The sequence below is a fragment of the Oryctolagus cuniculus genome, chromosome 3 (genome assembly GCF_051225735.1).
Source record: "Oryctolagus cuniculus isolate XC-2025 breed Fujian yellow rabbit chromosome 3, ASM5122573v1, whole genome shotgun sequence".
Taxonomy (NCBI): Eukaryota; Metazoa; Chordata; class Mammalia; order Lagomorpha; family Leporidae; genus Oryctolagus; species Oryctolagus cuniculus.
In genome coordinates this window covers 171,094,259-171,111,419 of record NC_142869.1, presented here as the reverse complement: position 1 = coordinate 171,111,419, position 17,161 = coordinate 171,094,259, and the positions used below count along the sequence as shown (strand labels likewise).

At 42.7% G+C, this 17,161-nt stretch overlaps 1 protein-coding gene across 8 annotated transcripts in view; it reads left to right on the top strand.

The window, feature by feature from the left end:
• Positions 1-17,161, top strand: part of CNOT4 (CCR4-NOT transcription complex subunit 4) — a 135,990-nt gene that overhangs the window by 42,067 nt on the left and 76,762 nt on the right. For all 8 annotated transcript variants that reach the window (XM_002711994.6, XM_008258152.5, XM_008258151.5 and 5 more), the window contains one exon: positions 15,603-15,868. In XM_002711994.6, the coding sequence (XP_002712040.1) occupies positions 15,695-15,868 (174 nt within the window). In that variant the 5' untranslated portion in view covers positions 15,603-15,694. The remainder of the gene's footprint in view (positions 1-15,602; positions 15,869-17,161) is intronic.

Genomic DNA, 17,161 nt, shown 5'->3' with positions numbered 1-17,161 from the left:
TATGTTCACCCCTCAGTTTCATGATTATTGACATCTTGTTAATATCTCTGTCTTCCCTGTGCCTCTCTTTCTTCTGGTATATGTATCATAAAGTCTATAAATAGTTTGGTACGTATCTCCTAGAGAAGACTTTAAAAATTAAGTAAACACAATATTATCAAGCCTAACTAAATTAACAGTAGTTTCTCTTTTATTTTGAAAGATTTACTTATTTGAGAGCCAGAGTTACAAACAGGGAGAGGAAAAGACAGAGAAAGGTCTTCCATTCACTGGTTCACTCCCCAAATGACCGCAAGTGGATCCGGAGCCAGGAACTTTCTCCGGGCTCTCAGGCAGGTGCAGGGGCCCAAGGACTTGGACCATCTTCTACCTCTTTCCTAGGCTATCGCAGAGAACTGGATCAGGAGTGGAGCAGTGGAGACTTGAACTGGCACCCTAGTGGGATGCCAGTGCCACAGGTGGAGGTTAAGCCATAGCACTGGCCCCCTATTTCCTTAATATAATCTAATACCTAGTCCTTATCAAAAAATTCAATTATCTCAATGTCTTTATGACTTTACTCTCATTCATTAAGGTTGTTGTTTCCTAGGAACTCAGTTGTCGGTTGTCAGTAATGTTTTCTCAGTTATTTTGCTGTTAGTTGTTGCTGTTGAGAAATCGGATGTTATCCAGATTATCATTTCATTGGGTGAAGGGCCTTTTCTTTATAGCTGCTTTTAAGACACCTGTTGCCTTGAGTGTGCCCCAGTTTCACTACCTTGGGTCTGAGTGTGGGCTTGGTGATCCCTCTTAGTTATGTTTGTTATGGATGGGAGGATTATTGCTTTTTCTCTCCTCATTAACAGGGAGTCCTATGAAATTTTATTCTTTTTCAAGGCTATAGTCAACACAGAAATAAGGCAGTAATATAATTGGCGTGGAGGGCTGTTCTTGATGGTTGTGCAGAATGACAACAACTATCTGAATTACTAGATATTCTTGTTATTCTTTTAAAAATAGTTTTGGGAAATGTACAATTGTAAATTTCTTTGAAAACAGGATGAAAAAATATCTAGAAATCTATAAGTTATATTGTAAATAGTACATGTACTCTTTTGTTATAAACTAGACAATGTTGTAACATCTTTCCAAATCAAAAGTAGAAACCTTAGGCCGGCGCCCTGGTTCGCTAGGCTAATCCTCCACCTGCGGTGCCGGTATCCCCGGTTCTAGTCCCAGTCGGGGCACCGAATTCTGTCCCGGTTGCTCCTCTTCCAGTCCAGCTCTCTGCTGTGGCCCGGGAGTGCAGTGGAGGATGGCCCAAGTGCTTGGGCCCTGCACCCTCATGGGAGACCAGGAGAGGCACCTGGCTCCTGGCTTTGGATCAGCGCGGTGCACTGGCCCCAGTGCGCTGGCCGCAGCGGCCATTCGCGGGGTGAACCAACGGATAAGGAAGACATTTTTCTCTGTCTTTCTCTCTCACTGTCTACTCTGCCTGTCAAAATAAATAAATAAATAAATAAATAAGAAAGAAACCTTCAAGTACCTCAGATTACTGCTGCTCCATATACCTCTTACCATTTGTAAATTTCTCTCTTTCCATTCTAAGCATTCACTGTCCTGACTTTTATCACACTGTGTTCATCCAGAATAGTTTTCCTTTGTCTGTTGAAATTTATATGATCAATGTTGTATTTTTATGTCTTTATTCTGTAGCTCAACACTATGAGATTCATCTATTATGTTATATAGCTGTACTTCATTTTCATAGAGACATTTCATTCTTCAAATATTTTTCTTTCCTGTCCTAGTATCCTATTACGCATGCATTGAGGTGTATAATGATGTTCCACATTTCTCTGAGGCTCTGCATTTTTTTAAAAATATTTTTTCTCTCTTCAGCTTGCATAATTTGTATTAACCTGTCTTCAAATTTGCCGTTTCTTCTGCCAGCTCAAATGTACCTTTGAGCCTCTCATGAATTTTTTTGGTCATTGTATCTTTAAATTCCAGATTTCCATTTGGTTCTTTTTAATGTCTATCTGTTTATTGATATTGTCTGTTTGATATAATATTGTCATCATGCCTTCCTTTTCTTCTTTAATTATGGTTCCTGTTACTTCTTTGAACTTACTTATCATGGTTCTGTTGAAGATTTTGTTACATCCAACATCTATACACTCTAACAGACAGTGTATTTTGTCTGCATTTTTTCTAGTATATGGGTTTTAAGTATTTATCCTTTTCCTTTGTATGGTTTATAATTTTTTGTTGGAAACCGAACATTTTATATAATATAGCAACATATCTGTAAGTACTGGTCTCCAAACCTGTCGCTCCCCCTCTTCGTGGAGGAGCAACACAGGACCCTGCGCTGTTCTTTCGTCTGCTCGGCCCTCCCCGGGTTTGCTGCTGGTTCTTCCCGGGTTGGCTACTATCCCCTCCACCTCCGTGGAAGGGCAGTTCCCCCTGGCCGCATTCCCCACTTCCGCAGGGGAGTGGCACACCGCCGGCCGGTTCTCTCGGGGCTGCACGGGTTCCCTTAGATGTTCCCCATAGATGTTCCTGGTGAATGCCGTCTCTCTCCTCCTTTATAGTCCTCCTCCGCCAATCCTAACTCGGCTGCCCACACGCCGAGTACGCTGCTCTCCTCCAATCAGTAGCAAGTCCTACAGTTTATTAGTTGAACTGGAGGCAGCTGTGCGGAAGCTGTTTACTTCTCTCCCAGCGCCATATTGTGGGAGAGCAGATGCATAGAATAAGTCCTAATTCGAGTAACTTAGTCTAGTCCGGATTGCTCCCCACAGATCCCCCTTTCTTTTTATTTTTTAGCGTTGATACGCGCCTGTCTTCGGTGTCCCGCGGCACACACTCTGCTCTACTTGCTAGAGTTGCCACAGGCTCTTACAAGTCCTATCAGGCAAACCGAATCCGGGTCCTCTCTTCGCCATGTTGTGAGGAGGTTTTTAGGCGCTGATGCGTGCCTGTGTTCGGTGCCCTGCAGCGCATACTCTGCTCTGCTAGAACTGCCTGCAGGTGTTTACAAAACCTATCAGGCAAACCGAATCCAAGCCTTCTCATTGCCGTATTGTGGGGGAGACTTATTAGTGTTGGTTTGTGCCTATCTTCGGTGACCTGCAGCTCATACTCTGGTCGAGCTTTGCTGGCGCTTACCGCCTTAAATCAGGCAGACCGAATCCAAGCCTCCTAATTGTTGCATTGTGGGGAAGCTTTACTGATGTTAATTCGTGCCTGTCTTCGGTGACCTGCGGCTAGCCGCCCAGGTGCTCATCGCCTCACTAATCGGGCAGACCGAATCCAAGCCTTCTAATTGGCATGTTGAGGGGAGGCCTTATTTTTCTCTATTTCTCTATCTCCGGGCATTCCTACCTCTCCCATTTCACTTCTATCTTCCAGCATTCCCATTTCTCTTTTACTTCACTTCCAAACTTCTGTTTCTCTTATCCCCGCAGCTTTCCGGCACCTCGCCCCGCCGGCGGGTTCCCGGCTCTGCGCCGCTTCAGCCCGCGCGCCTCTCTCATCTGCGCAGCTTCCCGGCTTTGCGCGGCTCGGCTTCGCGCGCTCCGCGGTCTCCACGCTTAACCCTTTTGCGTCTAAACCACGGCCTACGCCAGCGTTCCCTATCTATTCACGCCCCGTGCTCTCTCTGCACGCGGCGGCTTCCGCGAGTAACACAGCGTAGCTTGCGTCTCCACCACTAGCATTCAATCCAAGTTCCCCGGGCTAGCCTGGCGAATTCAACCCAGCGTACGTCTCCGCCCCACGGTTTGGCTTCCCGTCCTTTGCTCCCCGGGCTAATCAGACGGATCCCAATCTGGCTTACGTCTCAGCTTCTGGTTTCAACTTTTCGCCCCCTATTCCCGGGCTAACTTGAGAATCCCAAAGTGGCTTTCGTTTCCGCCTCGGCCTGCCCCCCGCGGCTTCAATTTCCCTAACATTTTTCTCTACCCGGTATGTTTCCCAAGCTTTCCTCCAACAATACTCCTCCCTCATTTCTCCTGGCCTCTCCCCACAGTCCGCATCCGAGTCTGTTTGTTCTAGCTTTCACTTTCGCTTTTGACCTTAGAGATTTCTCCCAGCTTCTCCCCGTAGTCCGTATCTGAGTCTATGCCTAGGCTTTCAATAGCTTCTTCCGGCTCCTTTTTCGTCCGGCTTTTCCCTAGGCTGTTTGCTAGTCTCTCTCTCCGGTATTTTCCCTAGGCTGTTTGCTAGTCTCTCTCTCCGATATTTTCCCAATTCTTCCCGTTTCTTCCCGTTTCTTCCCTCCTAAGTTTGCTATCCGTCCTAGGTTTCCTATCCGAGTCACGGCACCATTATGTCGCTCCCCCTCTTCGTGGAGGAGCAACACTAAACCCTGCCTAGGCTTCATATCCGAGTCACGGCACCATTATGTCGCTCCCCCTCTTCGTGGAGGAGCAACACAGGACCCTGCGCTGTTCTTTCGTCTGCTCGGCCCTCCCCGGGTTTGCTGCTGGTTCTTCCCGGGTTGGCTACTATCCCCTCCACCTCCGTGGAAGGGCAGTTCCCCCTGGCCGCATTCCCCACTTCCGCAGGGGAGCGGCACACCGCCGGCCGGTTCTCTCGGGGCTGCACGGGTTCCCTTAGATGTTCCCCATAGATGTTCCTGGTGAATGCCGTCTCTCTCCTCCTTTATAGTCCTCCTCCGCCAATCCTAACTCGGCTGCCCACACGCCGAGTACGCTGCTCTCCTCCAATCAGTAGCAAGTCCTACAGTTTATTAGTTGAACTGGAGGCAGCTGTGCGGAAGCTGTTTACTTCTCTCCCAGCGCCATATTGTGGGAGAGCAGATGCATAGAATAAGTCCTAATTCGAGTAACTTAGTCTAGTCCGGATTGCTCCCCACAGATCCCCCTTTCTTTTTATTTTTTAGCGTTGATACGCGCCTGTCTTCGGTGTCCCGCGGCACACACTCTGCTCTACTTGCTAGAGTTGCCACAGGCTCTTACAAGTCCTATCAGGCAAACCGAATCCGGGTCCTCTCTTCGCCATGTTGTGAGGAGGTTTTTAGGCGCTGATGCGTGCCTGTGTTCGGTGCCCTGCAGCGCATACTCTGCTCTGCTAGAACTGCCTGCAGGTGTTTACAAAACCTATCAGGCAAACCGAATCCAAGCCTTCTCATTGCCGTATTGTGGGGGAGACTTATTAGTGTTGGTTTGTGCCTATCTTCGGTGACCTGCAGCTCATACTCTGGTCGAGCTTTGCTGGCGCTTACCGCCTTAAATCAGGCAGACCGAATCCAAGCCTCCTAATTGTTGCATTGTGGGGAAGCTTTACTGATGTTAATTCGTGCCTGTCTTCGGTGACCTGCGGCTAGCCGCCCAGGTGCTCATCGCCTCACTAATCGGGCAGACCGAATCCAAGCCTTCTAATTGGCATGTTGAGGGGAGGCCTTATTTTTCTCTATTTCTCTATCTCCGGGCATTCCTACCTCTCCCATTTCACTTCTATCTTCCAGCATTCCCATTTCTCTTTTACTTCACTTCCAAACTTCTGTTTCTCTTATCCCCGCAGCTTTCCGGCACCTCGCCCCGCCGGCGGGTTCCCGGCTCTGCGCCGCTTCAGCCCGCGCGCCTCTCTCATCTGCGCAGCTTCCCGGCTTTGCGCGGCTCGGCTTCGCGCGCTCCGCGGTCTCCACGCTTAACCCTTTTGCGTCTAAACCACGGCCTACGCCAGCGTTCCCTATCTATTCACGCCCCGTGCTCTCTCTGCACGCGGCGGCTTCCGCGAGTAACACAGCGTAGCTTGCGTCTCCACCACTAGCATTCAATCCAAGTTCCCCGGGCTAGCCTGGCGAATTCAACCCAGCGTACGTCTCCGCCCCACGGTTTGGCTTCCCGTCCTTTGCTCCCCGGGCTAATCAGACGGATCCCAATCTGGCTTACGTCTCAGCTTCTGGTTTCAACTTTTCGCCCCCTATTCCCGGGCTAACTTGAGAATCCCAAAGTGGCTTTCGTTTCCGCCTCGGCCTGCCCCCCGCGGCTTCAATTTCCCTAACATTTTTCTCTACCCGGTATGTTTCCCAAGCTTTCCTCCAACAATACTCCTCCCTCATTTCTCCTGGCCTCTCCCCACAGTCCGCATCCGAGTCTGTTTGTTCTAGCTTTCACTTTCGCTTTTGACCTTAGAGATTTCTCCCAGCTTCTCCCCGTAGTCCGTATCTGAGTCTATGCCTAGGCTTTCAATAGCTTCTTCCGGCTCCTTTTTCGTCCGGCTTTTCCCTAGGCTGTTTGCTAGTCTCTCTCTCCGGTATTTTCCCTAGGCTGTTTGCTAGTCTCTCTCTCCGATATTTTCCCAATTCTTCCCGTTTCTTCCCGTTTCTTCCCTCCTAAGTTTGCTATCCGTCCTAGGTTTCCTATCCGAGTCACGGCACCATTATGTCGCTCCCCCTCTTCGTGGAGGAGCAACACTAAACCCTGCCTAGGCTTCATATCCGAGTCACGGCACCATTATGTCGCTCCCCCTCTTCGTGGAGGAGCAACACAGGACCCTGCGCTGTTCTTTCGTCTGCTCGGCCCTCCCCGGGTTTGCTGCTGGTTCTTCCCGGGTTGGCTACTATCCCCTCCACCTCCGTGGAAGGGCAGTTCCCCCTGGCCGCATTCCCCACTTCCGCAGGGGAGCGGCACACCGCCGGCCGGTTCTCTCGGGGCTGCACGGGTTCCCTTAGATGTTCCCCATAGATGTTCCTGGTGAATGCCGTCTCTCTCCTCCTTTATAGTCCTCCTCCGCCAATCCTAACTCGGCTGCCCACACGCCGAGTACGCTGCTCTCCTCCAATCAGTAGCAAGTCCTACAGTTTATTAGTTGAACTGGAGGCAGCTGTGCGGAAGCTGTTTACTTCTCTCCCAGCGCCATATTGTGGGAGAGCAGATGCATAGAATAAGTCCTAATTCGAGTAACTTAGTCTAGTCCGGATTGCTCCCCACACAAACCCCTCCTTGCCTTTCAGAACTATTTATTGCTGTTTGCTTATTTGTGTGGTACCTGGGTGAATAGTTTTAGTGAGCCCATTGCCCCCTGGCAATGTTTAACCTCTTCTGTGGCTGTTCAGCCAGGGAGCAGACTTGAATGTGTTGACCTGCCTCCTGGGATGACAGTGTCTGGCAGGGCTGTCCTGTCCTGTTTCTTTTCCTGACCACACCCAGCTTTTAAGCTCCCTGAGTCTGGCTGGCTGATGGGCTGTTTTCAGTAATACCCCAGGACATAAATTGCTTCGCACCCAGATCCAGAATACCTTGAGGTCAGTGCTGGAGATTTGTTCAGACCTTAGGAGAGTTTTTCAAGCTGTTTTATTCCTTGTTTCTCACCAGTAAACTAACTACCATTTATCTTGTATCTGGAATCTCTTCCTAAATTGTCTTTCTTTCAACCTTGTTGAATTTGAGATTGCCCTGGGCTTGAACATCACTGTCTTGTCATTGAAGTCCGTTCTTTTGAGGTTCTCAGTACCTGAGTAACCTGAGGCACTGAGATTCATAGCTGCCTCTGGGGATGTCGTGTGTTATGTTGGATGATTTTTATACTTATTTTGATTTACATTTTAGGAAAGTAAAATACCAATAACATAGTGACAGAGACTTAGAAAGTACTCCCAGGCTGGTGTTGTGGTACAGTAGGTTAAACTGTCACCTACAATGCTGGCATTGAATATGGGTTCTGGTTTGAGTTCTGGATGCTCCACTTCCAATCCAGCTCCCTACTAATGCACTTGAGAAGGTAGCAGAAGATGGCCCAAATACTTGGCCTCCCTCACTAGGGATACCTGGAAGAAGCTTCTGGCTCCTGGCTTTGACCTGGGCCAGCCCTAGCCATTTTAGCCATTTGGGGAGTGACCAGCCAATAGAAGATCTCTCTGTCTCACCTCCTCTCTCTGTCACTCTTTCAGATAAATAAAATATATAAATATATATATTTTAAAAAGTACCCCCATGTAGTTGTTTTTTTTGTATAGCTACAGTTTAAGCTTTTATGAGACTTTTAAGTTCTTAGGTAGATATTTTTCTTTAAATAAGCTTTCCTGGCTTCCTAAAGGTAATATACACAGTTCTGCTTTATAGTATATGTCTATTCATAGTATATGTATATATATATCTCCATTCTTTGGTACTTAACTTTTTTAAAGATTTTTACTTATTTATTCAAAAGGCAGAAATAGAAGGAGGGTGAGAGAGAGAGAGGATCTTTCATCTGCTAGTTCACTCCCCAAATGGTTGCAACAACTTGGGCGGGGCCAGGCCAAAGCCAGGGGCCAGGAACTTCTTCCGGGTCTCCCACGTAGGGGCAGGCACCCAAGGACTTGGGCCATCATCTGCTGCTTTCCCAGGCACATTAGCAAGGAGCTGGATTGGAAGTGGAGTAGCCAGGGCTCGAACTGGCACCCATATGGGGTGCCGGAACTGCAGGTAGAAGCTTAACCCTCTACACCACAGCTCCGGTCCCTGGTACTTAATTTAAAAATGGGAAGAAATGTTGGTGCTGACACTTAGTCTTTTACCTTACTCTTTTCATTTAGCTAACAGTCCATTGCTACTTTTGAGAATCTTTTTGTTTGTTTGGCTATTTGTTTTTTATTTGGAAGGCAGAGTTACGGGGTGGGGGAGGGACGGAGTGACGAGAGATAGATCTTCCATCTACTTCTTTTATTTATTTATTTATTTATTTATTTATTTATTTTGACAGGCAGAGTGGACAGTGAGATAGAGAGACAGAGAGAAAGGTCTTCCTTTTGCCGTTGGTTCACTCTCCAATGGCCGCCGCGGCTGGCGCGCTGCGGCCGGCGCACTGCGCTGATCCGATGGCAGGAGCCAGGTGCTTCTCCTGGTCTCCCATGGGGTGCAGGGCCCAAGGACTTGGGCCATCCTCCACTGCACTCCCGGGCCACAGCAGAGAGCTGGCCTGGAAGAGGGGCAACCGGGACAGAACCTGGTGTCCCAACCGGGACTAGAACCTGGTGTGCCGGCGCCGCAAGGCGGAGGATTAGCCTAGTGAGCCGCGGCGCCGGCCCCATCTACTTCTTTATATAACTAATATACCTTGTGAAATATATGCCTATACAGAAGAAATGGGCAGGTGTGTTTCCTGTGTTGAAGAGTGTTGTCAGTTACAGTTGTCATATAACAAATAATGCATGACTTCGTTTACTCATTCACCAAGCATGTCAATACTTTGCAGCCATCTTGTTGCTTAGTGTGTCGTCAGTGAAATGTGCCGCCTGGCACTCTTCTCTCCCAAAGCTTCGGTTCTAGGGAGAATAGACTCGGTGTTAGATAAACAAGAATGTCATTGTACAAAACATGGATTACGTAAAATATCAGGTGTATACTATTGTACTTATATTGCATGTTTTTTAAAATTTACAGTTTATAGAGCTTCATATATGTTGAATGAATGGTTTTTATGGAAACATCTTGGTGTGTATATGTGTAAAATATACACTTTATTTCATATCTATAAAATTTCCAGTTATATAAAAATTGTGTGCATATGTAACTGGTATAAAGTATATTTAGGAGTATAATTTCTATGTAACTATTCAGTGGAGTTATACACACATTTAACTTATTACAAATTCAGCTATTAGATTGGCAGAAAATTATTAAGTGAGAAATATTTTTAAAGTTTTACAAAAATATTGTTATTTACTGTATTTAAATATATGTTACATTTTTAAATATTTTTATTGTGGTAAAACATGTAACATAGAATCTTCGATTTTAGCCATTTTTAAGTATATAATTCAATAACATTAACTATGTTCAGAGTGTTGTGTAGCTATTTCCACCTTCTGTTTCTAGAAATTTTCATCATCTTAAACACAAACTCTGTATCATCAAATAATAACTCACTACTGTACCTCCCGGAAGCCCCGAAAACCTCTATTCTACTTTCTTTCTCTGAATTTGCCTATTACAAATACTTCATAAAAATTAAAAAGTGAAATATGTTCCTTCTTGTTTCACTTAACATGTTTTCAAGGGTGATCCATGTTGTGGCAAGTATCAGAATTTGGTATCTCTTATGGTTGAATAATATTTCATTGTATAGATATATACTGTATTTTGTTTCTCATCTGTGGATGCACACTTGGATTATTTCCACCTTTTGACTGATATGAAGATTAGTACACAAGTATATTTTCAGAGTCCGTGTTTCAATTCTTTAGGTATATACCTAGAAGTGAGATTGATGTGTTATATGCTAATAGACTAGTTGTTAAATAAACAAGAATTTCATTGTTATAAAACATGAATTAAGTAAAATATTAAGTGTATAGTATTGTACTTATATTACAAGCTAGGTTTTTTATTTATTGCCAAACCATTTTCTATAGTTTCTGTACTACTATACATTCTGGTTTATTTTCATAATCTAACTTCTGAACAGAGCCCTAACCACAAAACTATGTATATAGCACTTCATAAGTGATAAGGAGTTCTCCAGCATAATTTTGGGTATTTATTTTTTATTTTATACATTTGCTATGTGTAGTATGTGAGAGTTTTGGTGAGCAAAAACATTATTCTTTATGTCAGAGTTTATATTGTATTAGTTGGAGGTGATATAGAGAATAAGAACTCAGGTAATGACACAGTTTTGCTGTAAGATATTACAATTCTGTGAACACATGATACCATTTTTTTGAGCCTTTGCATTCCATATATGGATATACAATTGTAATTTCAGTCAGTAATGTTTACTTCTGTCTTACTGTGTTGGCAAAGGGCTTTTGGCATTAGCAATCCTATTTTCTAGTTGTGTCTTTAATACATTAGTCTTAGTTTCATCTTAAATTGTTTTCATTAAATTTTTGAGAGAGGTTTAGAGAGAACATGTGAACTCCTGTCCAATGCTTCTTTCCCCAAATGCCGGAAACATCCAGTATCGGGCTGGACCGGGGCAGGAGGTGCAGTGTGGCTGGAAACTCAATCCCTGTGTCCCACTTGGGTGGCGGGAACCTACTTACTTTAGCCATCACCACTGACTTCCAGGGTCCATGTCTTAACTGCTAGCCTAAATGTTTTCCTTGAGTTTCATCTCTTACCAAGGGTACAATGTGTTTTTACCAAATCACTGTGGGGATTAGATAGTATGGCATGCATCGAAATTAAAATTATGTTTTTCTTTTTTTTTCTTTTCTTTTCTTTTTTTTTTTTTTTTACAGATGAGCACCAGGTTGAGTCCTGGCTGCTGCTGCTGCTGCTGCTCCTCTCTCTCTCTCTCTCTCTTTCTTTCTTTCTTTCTTTCTTTCTTTCTTTCTTTCTTTCTTTCTTTCTCTCTCTCTCTCTCTCTCTCTCTCTCTCTCTTTCTTTCTTTCTTTCAATTTACTTATTTGAAAGTCAAAGTCAGAGAGAGAGAGAGAGGTCTTCCATCTGATGGTTCACTCCCCAGTTGGCCGCAATGGCCAGAGCTGCGCCGATCCGAAGCCAGGAGCTTCTTCCTGGTCTTCCATGTGGGTGCAGGGGCCCAAGGACTTGAGCCATCTTCTACTGCTGTTCCAGGCCACAGAAGAGAGCTGGATTGGAAGTGGAGCAGCCAGATCTCAAACTGGCGCCCATATGGGATGCTGGCACCCCAGGCCAGGGCGTCAACTCGCTGTACCACAACACTGGCCCCTGTTTTTCAAAATTAATTATGGAATCAAAGAGTCACTTATAGCCTGAGAACCCCCACATCTCATCCATGAAGTCATCGACTTTATTTGCTTTTATATTTTAAAGATTTTTTTATTTCTTTTTTTTAATTTGAAAGAGAGATAAATATTTCTGTCATACCTTTATGTATCATTTTGTTTCAACTCATTCTGTTGACTCATTAGTTGACTCTCTTATGAAATAACATTATTCTTCCCTAAATGAAGGTTTGGGCTAGGATATTTCAAAGCTTATCTTAGAAATGGGCAGTTTACCATCAGTTAAAACACTGGCTAAAATGCCTGCATCCCATGCCTGGGTTTGATATCCAGCTCTGGCTCCTGAGTCCAGCTTCCTGCTATGGAGATCACTGGAGACATCAGTGCTGAGTCAATTAACTGGCGTCAGCCACCCTTCGGAGAACCTGGATTGAGTTCCCAGCACTTGACTTCTGCTCAGCCCCGCCCATTTGTACGTGTTTGGAGAGTAGACCAGCAGATGGGAACTTTGTCTTTATCGCTCTACCTCTCAAATAACAAAAATTTTAAAGCTTATTTCAAAAGCTTAGTTCAGAGGGAGTACATTTAGGAAACTTCTGTATACTTGAAATTCCCTACAAGTTTGTCTTTTTTTTTTTATTTTCAGATGAATAAATGAATGTCCTTAACTTTAGAGTGTCTTATCCAAGATCATATAGCTACTTAATGGAGGAGATGAAGCAGCAGTCAGCTCTTTTGCCTTGGGTTCAGGTGTTCTATCAGAATACTCTCTCACATTTTATCTTCTGTGTGAATCATTTGGTAACGTGCCTGTGTGGCATCTCTCCATGGTGCTAGAAGTGTGGACATGTGCTTGCTTCTGCGTTCTATCTTAAGGAACTTCTTGTTGCTTTGTCCTCTCCCCACCCCATATACTGGTAGAATTTTTTTTTTAATTAAAAAAGGAAAACCTCAATATGTCTTTTCTTTAATTTATGTAATTTACTTCCTAGAAAGCATATTAATTAATCTCCAATATATTTTCTTATTAGCGTTCCTTAAATTACTTCACCAAAACTCTAATGAGTTGTACTTAAGGAATAATGTCTTATGGTCAGAGGTATTAGAAGTTAGATTGAATGCCTTCATTACTTCAGTATAGTTTACTGTTGGTGTTTTAAGCCCGTGTTTTATACAGACTTGTACAATTTTTGGTTGTTCAGTTGGATGGCCCATTAGAGGGAGTAGATCAGTGATAATGTGTACTTTCCAGGGAAACTAACTTCTTTGACAGGCTAAAGGGGGAAAAATTCTATGTTACTGTTGACTAACTAAATAAGTGAAATATCTTTTCATATATTTTAATCACTTGTAATTCTTTTGTGAACCGCCCATCATACACTGCTCTCATTTTTCCTTTTTACTTACTTGCCTTTTTCTTATTGCTTTGTAAGATTTCTTATATTCTGGGCATTAACTCTTCATTGTATATTGTGAATATAATAGCCTTTACTCTTTTTTTATTTTTTTAATTTATTTTATTTTATTTTATTTTTAATTTTTTGACAGGCAGAGTGGACAGTGAGAGAGAGAGAGACAGAGAGAAAGGTCTTCCTTTGCCGTTGGTTCACCCTCCAATGGCCCCCGCGGCCGGCGCGCTGTGACCGGCGCACCGCGCTGATCCGATGGCAGGAGCCAGGTGCTTCTCCTGGTCTCCCATGGGGTGCAGGGCCCAAGGACTTGGGCCATCCTCCACTGCACTCCCGGGCCACAGCAGAGAGCTGGCCTGGAAGAGGGGCAACCGGGACAGAATCCGGCGCCCCGACCGGGACTAGAACCTGGTGTGCCGGCGCCGCAAGGTGGAGGATTAGCTTAGTGAGCCGCGGCGCCAGCAATAGCCTTTACTCTTATAGTTGCCTTTAATTAGTTTTTGTTTTCTTTTTTACATGCTAAGTCAGTTGTATCCTTTTATAAGCTTCTGAGTTTTTGGTTTGGGAGGGGACCCCTTAGAAGTATTTCTGTATCCCAAGATTATTTTTGATTGATTTTTTTCTTCTAATACTTGAACAGTTTATTTCAATGTATAGCTTCTTTAGTTAGATCATTTGAGATTTATTTTGATTGCAAGGTAAGCTTGATACATACCCATGTGTTTTTTCTAGAGGGTAGTCTAATGTCCCAGTATTATTTATAAAACTGTCCATTTTATTTTGATTTGTAATATGTTTATTTTTAAAGATTTATTTTATTTATTTGAAGTTACAGAGAAAGGTAGAGACAGAGAGAGAGGTCTTCCATCTGCTGGTTCACTCCCCAGTGGCTGTAAAGGCTAGAGTTGAGCCTATTTGAAGCCAGGAACCAGGAGTTTCCTTCAGCTCTTCCATGTGGGTGCAGGGGCCCAACCCTTCCTGGGCCAGTAGCAGGGAGCTGGATTGGAAGTGGAGCAGCTGGGACACAAACCAACACCCATGTGGGGTACCAGCACCACAGGCTAGGGTTTTAACCCACTGTGCCACAGCACCAGCCCATATAACTTTTATTAAATATTAAAATAATATAAATTCATATATCTGTGTCTAGATTCTTTAGAAATTCTTTAGATTCTTTTAAATGACTAGTTTTCTAGTACAGTTAGGTGTCTGATATGGCAAATTCCCATTTCTTAAAGATGCTTTAAAGTGATTCTCATGCATTTATTCCTATGTAAACTTAAGAATCAGTTTGACCAATTATGTAAATACCACTGTGACTTTGATGGGACTTACATGGATTACAGATTAGTTTGTAAGCTCCCAGCTTTTAACCTAAAATAGTGATTTCATATAACAGTGATATTAGGGGGGCTGGCACTGTGGCCAAGTGGGTAAAGCCACCACCTGCAGTGTCGGCATCCCATATAGGTGCCGGTTCCAGTACTGGCTGCTCCACTTCCAATCCAGCTCTCTGCTATGGCCTGGGAAAGCAGTAGAAGATGGCATAAGTCCCACCTGTGTGGGAGACCAGGGAGAAACTCCTGGTTCCTGGCTTCGGATCAGTGCAGCTCCAACCATTGTGGCCATCTGGGGAGTGTACCAGCAGATGGAAGACCTCTCTCTCTCTTTCTGTAATTCTGCCTTTCAAGTAAATAAATAAATAAATTTTTAAAAACTGATGTTAGCTTAAATTGCTGCTTAAAATTTTTTACTATCCATAGTCTTATTTAATTAAATAACTTATTTATTTAATATTATTATATTATATTATATTGATATTATATTTATATTATATTATATTTATTTAATAATTAATTTGATTTATTGAATTAAATAAAAAGTTTGAGATATAAAGATCTGTCCTTCTCCCTCTTAGTGTTTCTTTTAGGCTTTTTGTAGCATTACCATAAGAATGCTTTTGGCTAATATCTGTTTATTTTCCCATAAGTACATAAGTACATACATGTTGGTACATAATTATTGTAATATAATAAAATAATCTAGAATATTGTAATATAGTATAATCTGGAATATTAAATTTTTAAAGTTTTGGTATGTTTTCTGTGGCAAAAGTTTGATAGTAATATATAGTGAATAAAAATATACAATGATAGATGATTAAAGTCTTTTTCGATGCAATATTTGTAAATTTTGATACATTTTAGAAGAAATACATTATGAGGTGGGTTGTAGTAATAGCTTTTAGATCAAAGATGAGACAATGTAGAGTATATTTTAGAGCAGAAAATATTTACTTATTTCCCTAAAATGTTAACAGTTTAATATGTTAACTAATGCTATACATTAGTAGACGGGAAGTTAATTCATATTTTTCTTGAATCCAAAAATTAATAATGGCAGACCTTTTATTTTAATGTGCAAAAATTTCTAGAAATCCGTTCAAAGATGATAGCAAAAGTTGCCTAGTCAATATTTTTCAAATTTTTTGATAATGTTATTCTTGATTGTTGAGTAAATGATATATTTTGTTTCTTTTCATGCAGGTCTTCAAAGTTCTATATTTTAGCTCTCTGTGCTGAACTTCCTTCTCCCTTAAATTATTATAAACTTCTGCTGCTGTTTAATAAACGTGAAGATGTCTCGCAGTCCTGATGCGAAGGAAGACCCTGTGGAATGCCCTCTTTGCATGGAGCCCTTGGAGATAGATGATATCAACTTTTTCCCTTGCACCTGTGGCTACCAGATTTGCCGATTTTGTTGGCATCGAATTCGCACTGATGAAAATGGGCTTTGTCCTGCATGTAGAAAGGTAAATGCTTCAACATAACCTTATAGTTATGTATGTGTAATTGTATAGTTTTTTTTTTTAACTGTACGCTATTTTGTTCTCAGGAGATAGTTTTTCTTATTTATTTGACAGGTAGAGTTAGAGAGAGAAAGGTCTTCCTTCCATTGGTTCACGCCCCAAGTGGCCGCTATGGCCGATGCTGTGCCAATCCGAAGCCAGAAGCCAGGTGCTTCCTCCCAGTGTCCCATGCGGGTGCAGGGCCCAAGCACTTGGGCCATCCTCCACTGCCTTCCCGGGCCACAGCAGAAAGTTGGACTGGAAGAGGGGAAGCCGGGACTAGAAACCGGCGTCCGTATGGGATGCTGGCGCCGCAGGCAGAGGATTAGCCAAGTGAGCCACGGCGCCGGGCCCAGGTGTAGCATATTTTTAAGAATGAATATTGCACTGGGAGTCAGGGCAAGTCTTGGCCTTGTGGTTAACTAACTGGACATATGGTCAGTGATGCTTAAGTTTAAGAGGATTAGGAATGGAGAGGTAATGGATTTGGATAGAATGGTATGAAATTAGAAAACACATTTCATATTGCATGTGGAGGTAAATTGGCTTTAGTTTTCTAGTACACGATAGGAAAAAAGATGTTTACTAAGGTGGATTAAAATGACAGAGAAATCTGAGTTCAGAAGATAATAGCTGCTTACTTATTGAGCCCTTATAACAATTCTGGGCTGATATTCATATTTCCATTTTATATTTAAGGAAATAAAAGTTTAAAGAATTTAAGTAACTTATCTGGAGTTATCAACTTAAGAGTAGTAGCTTTGGGATTTAGATACATCTTTTGAGTCCTAGATCTTTGTTCTGAACTATTGTATTTAAAAACCTAAGTCTAAAAACCGGTGATTTTAAAAAAATATTCTGTGGGTTTTGTTGTTTTGACAAGCGTCTGCAACATAGTTACAGTGTAATGAATGAACTATTAGAAAAGATAGAACTGCACATTTCTATCTTAAAGGACATTATTTGTTCTCTTAGGGATCACTGCAAATATCTGTAACCTTATTATAGAATTTGCCTAATTTATTTCTATATTTCTATATAATGTAGTATAATTTTGTACATTTAGTATACTTTAAAGAATTGTGAATGGAAGAATAAATTAAAGTCTTAATGTTTATTGTGGTCAAAAATGTATATTTTTCTTTATGATTTTTAAAATTTCATCACATTTTAAAAACTGGTTTCTAGCTATTAGAAGCCATAGAAAACAATCATACTGAACTATTTCATTGAAGGTGGTAATTTTGTTTTTAAAAG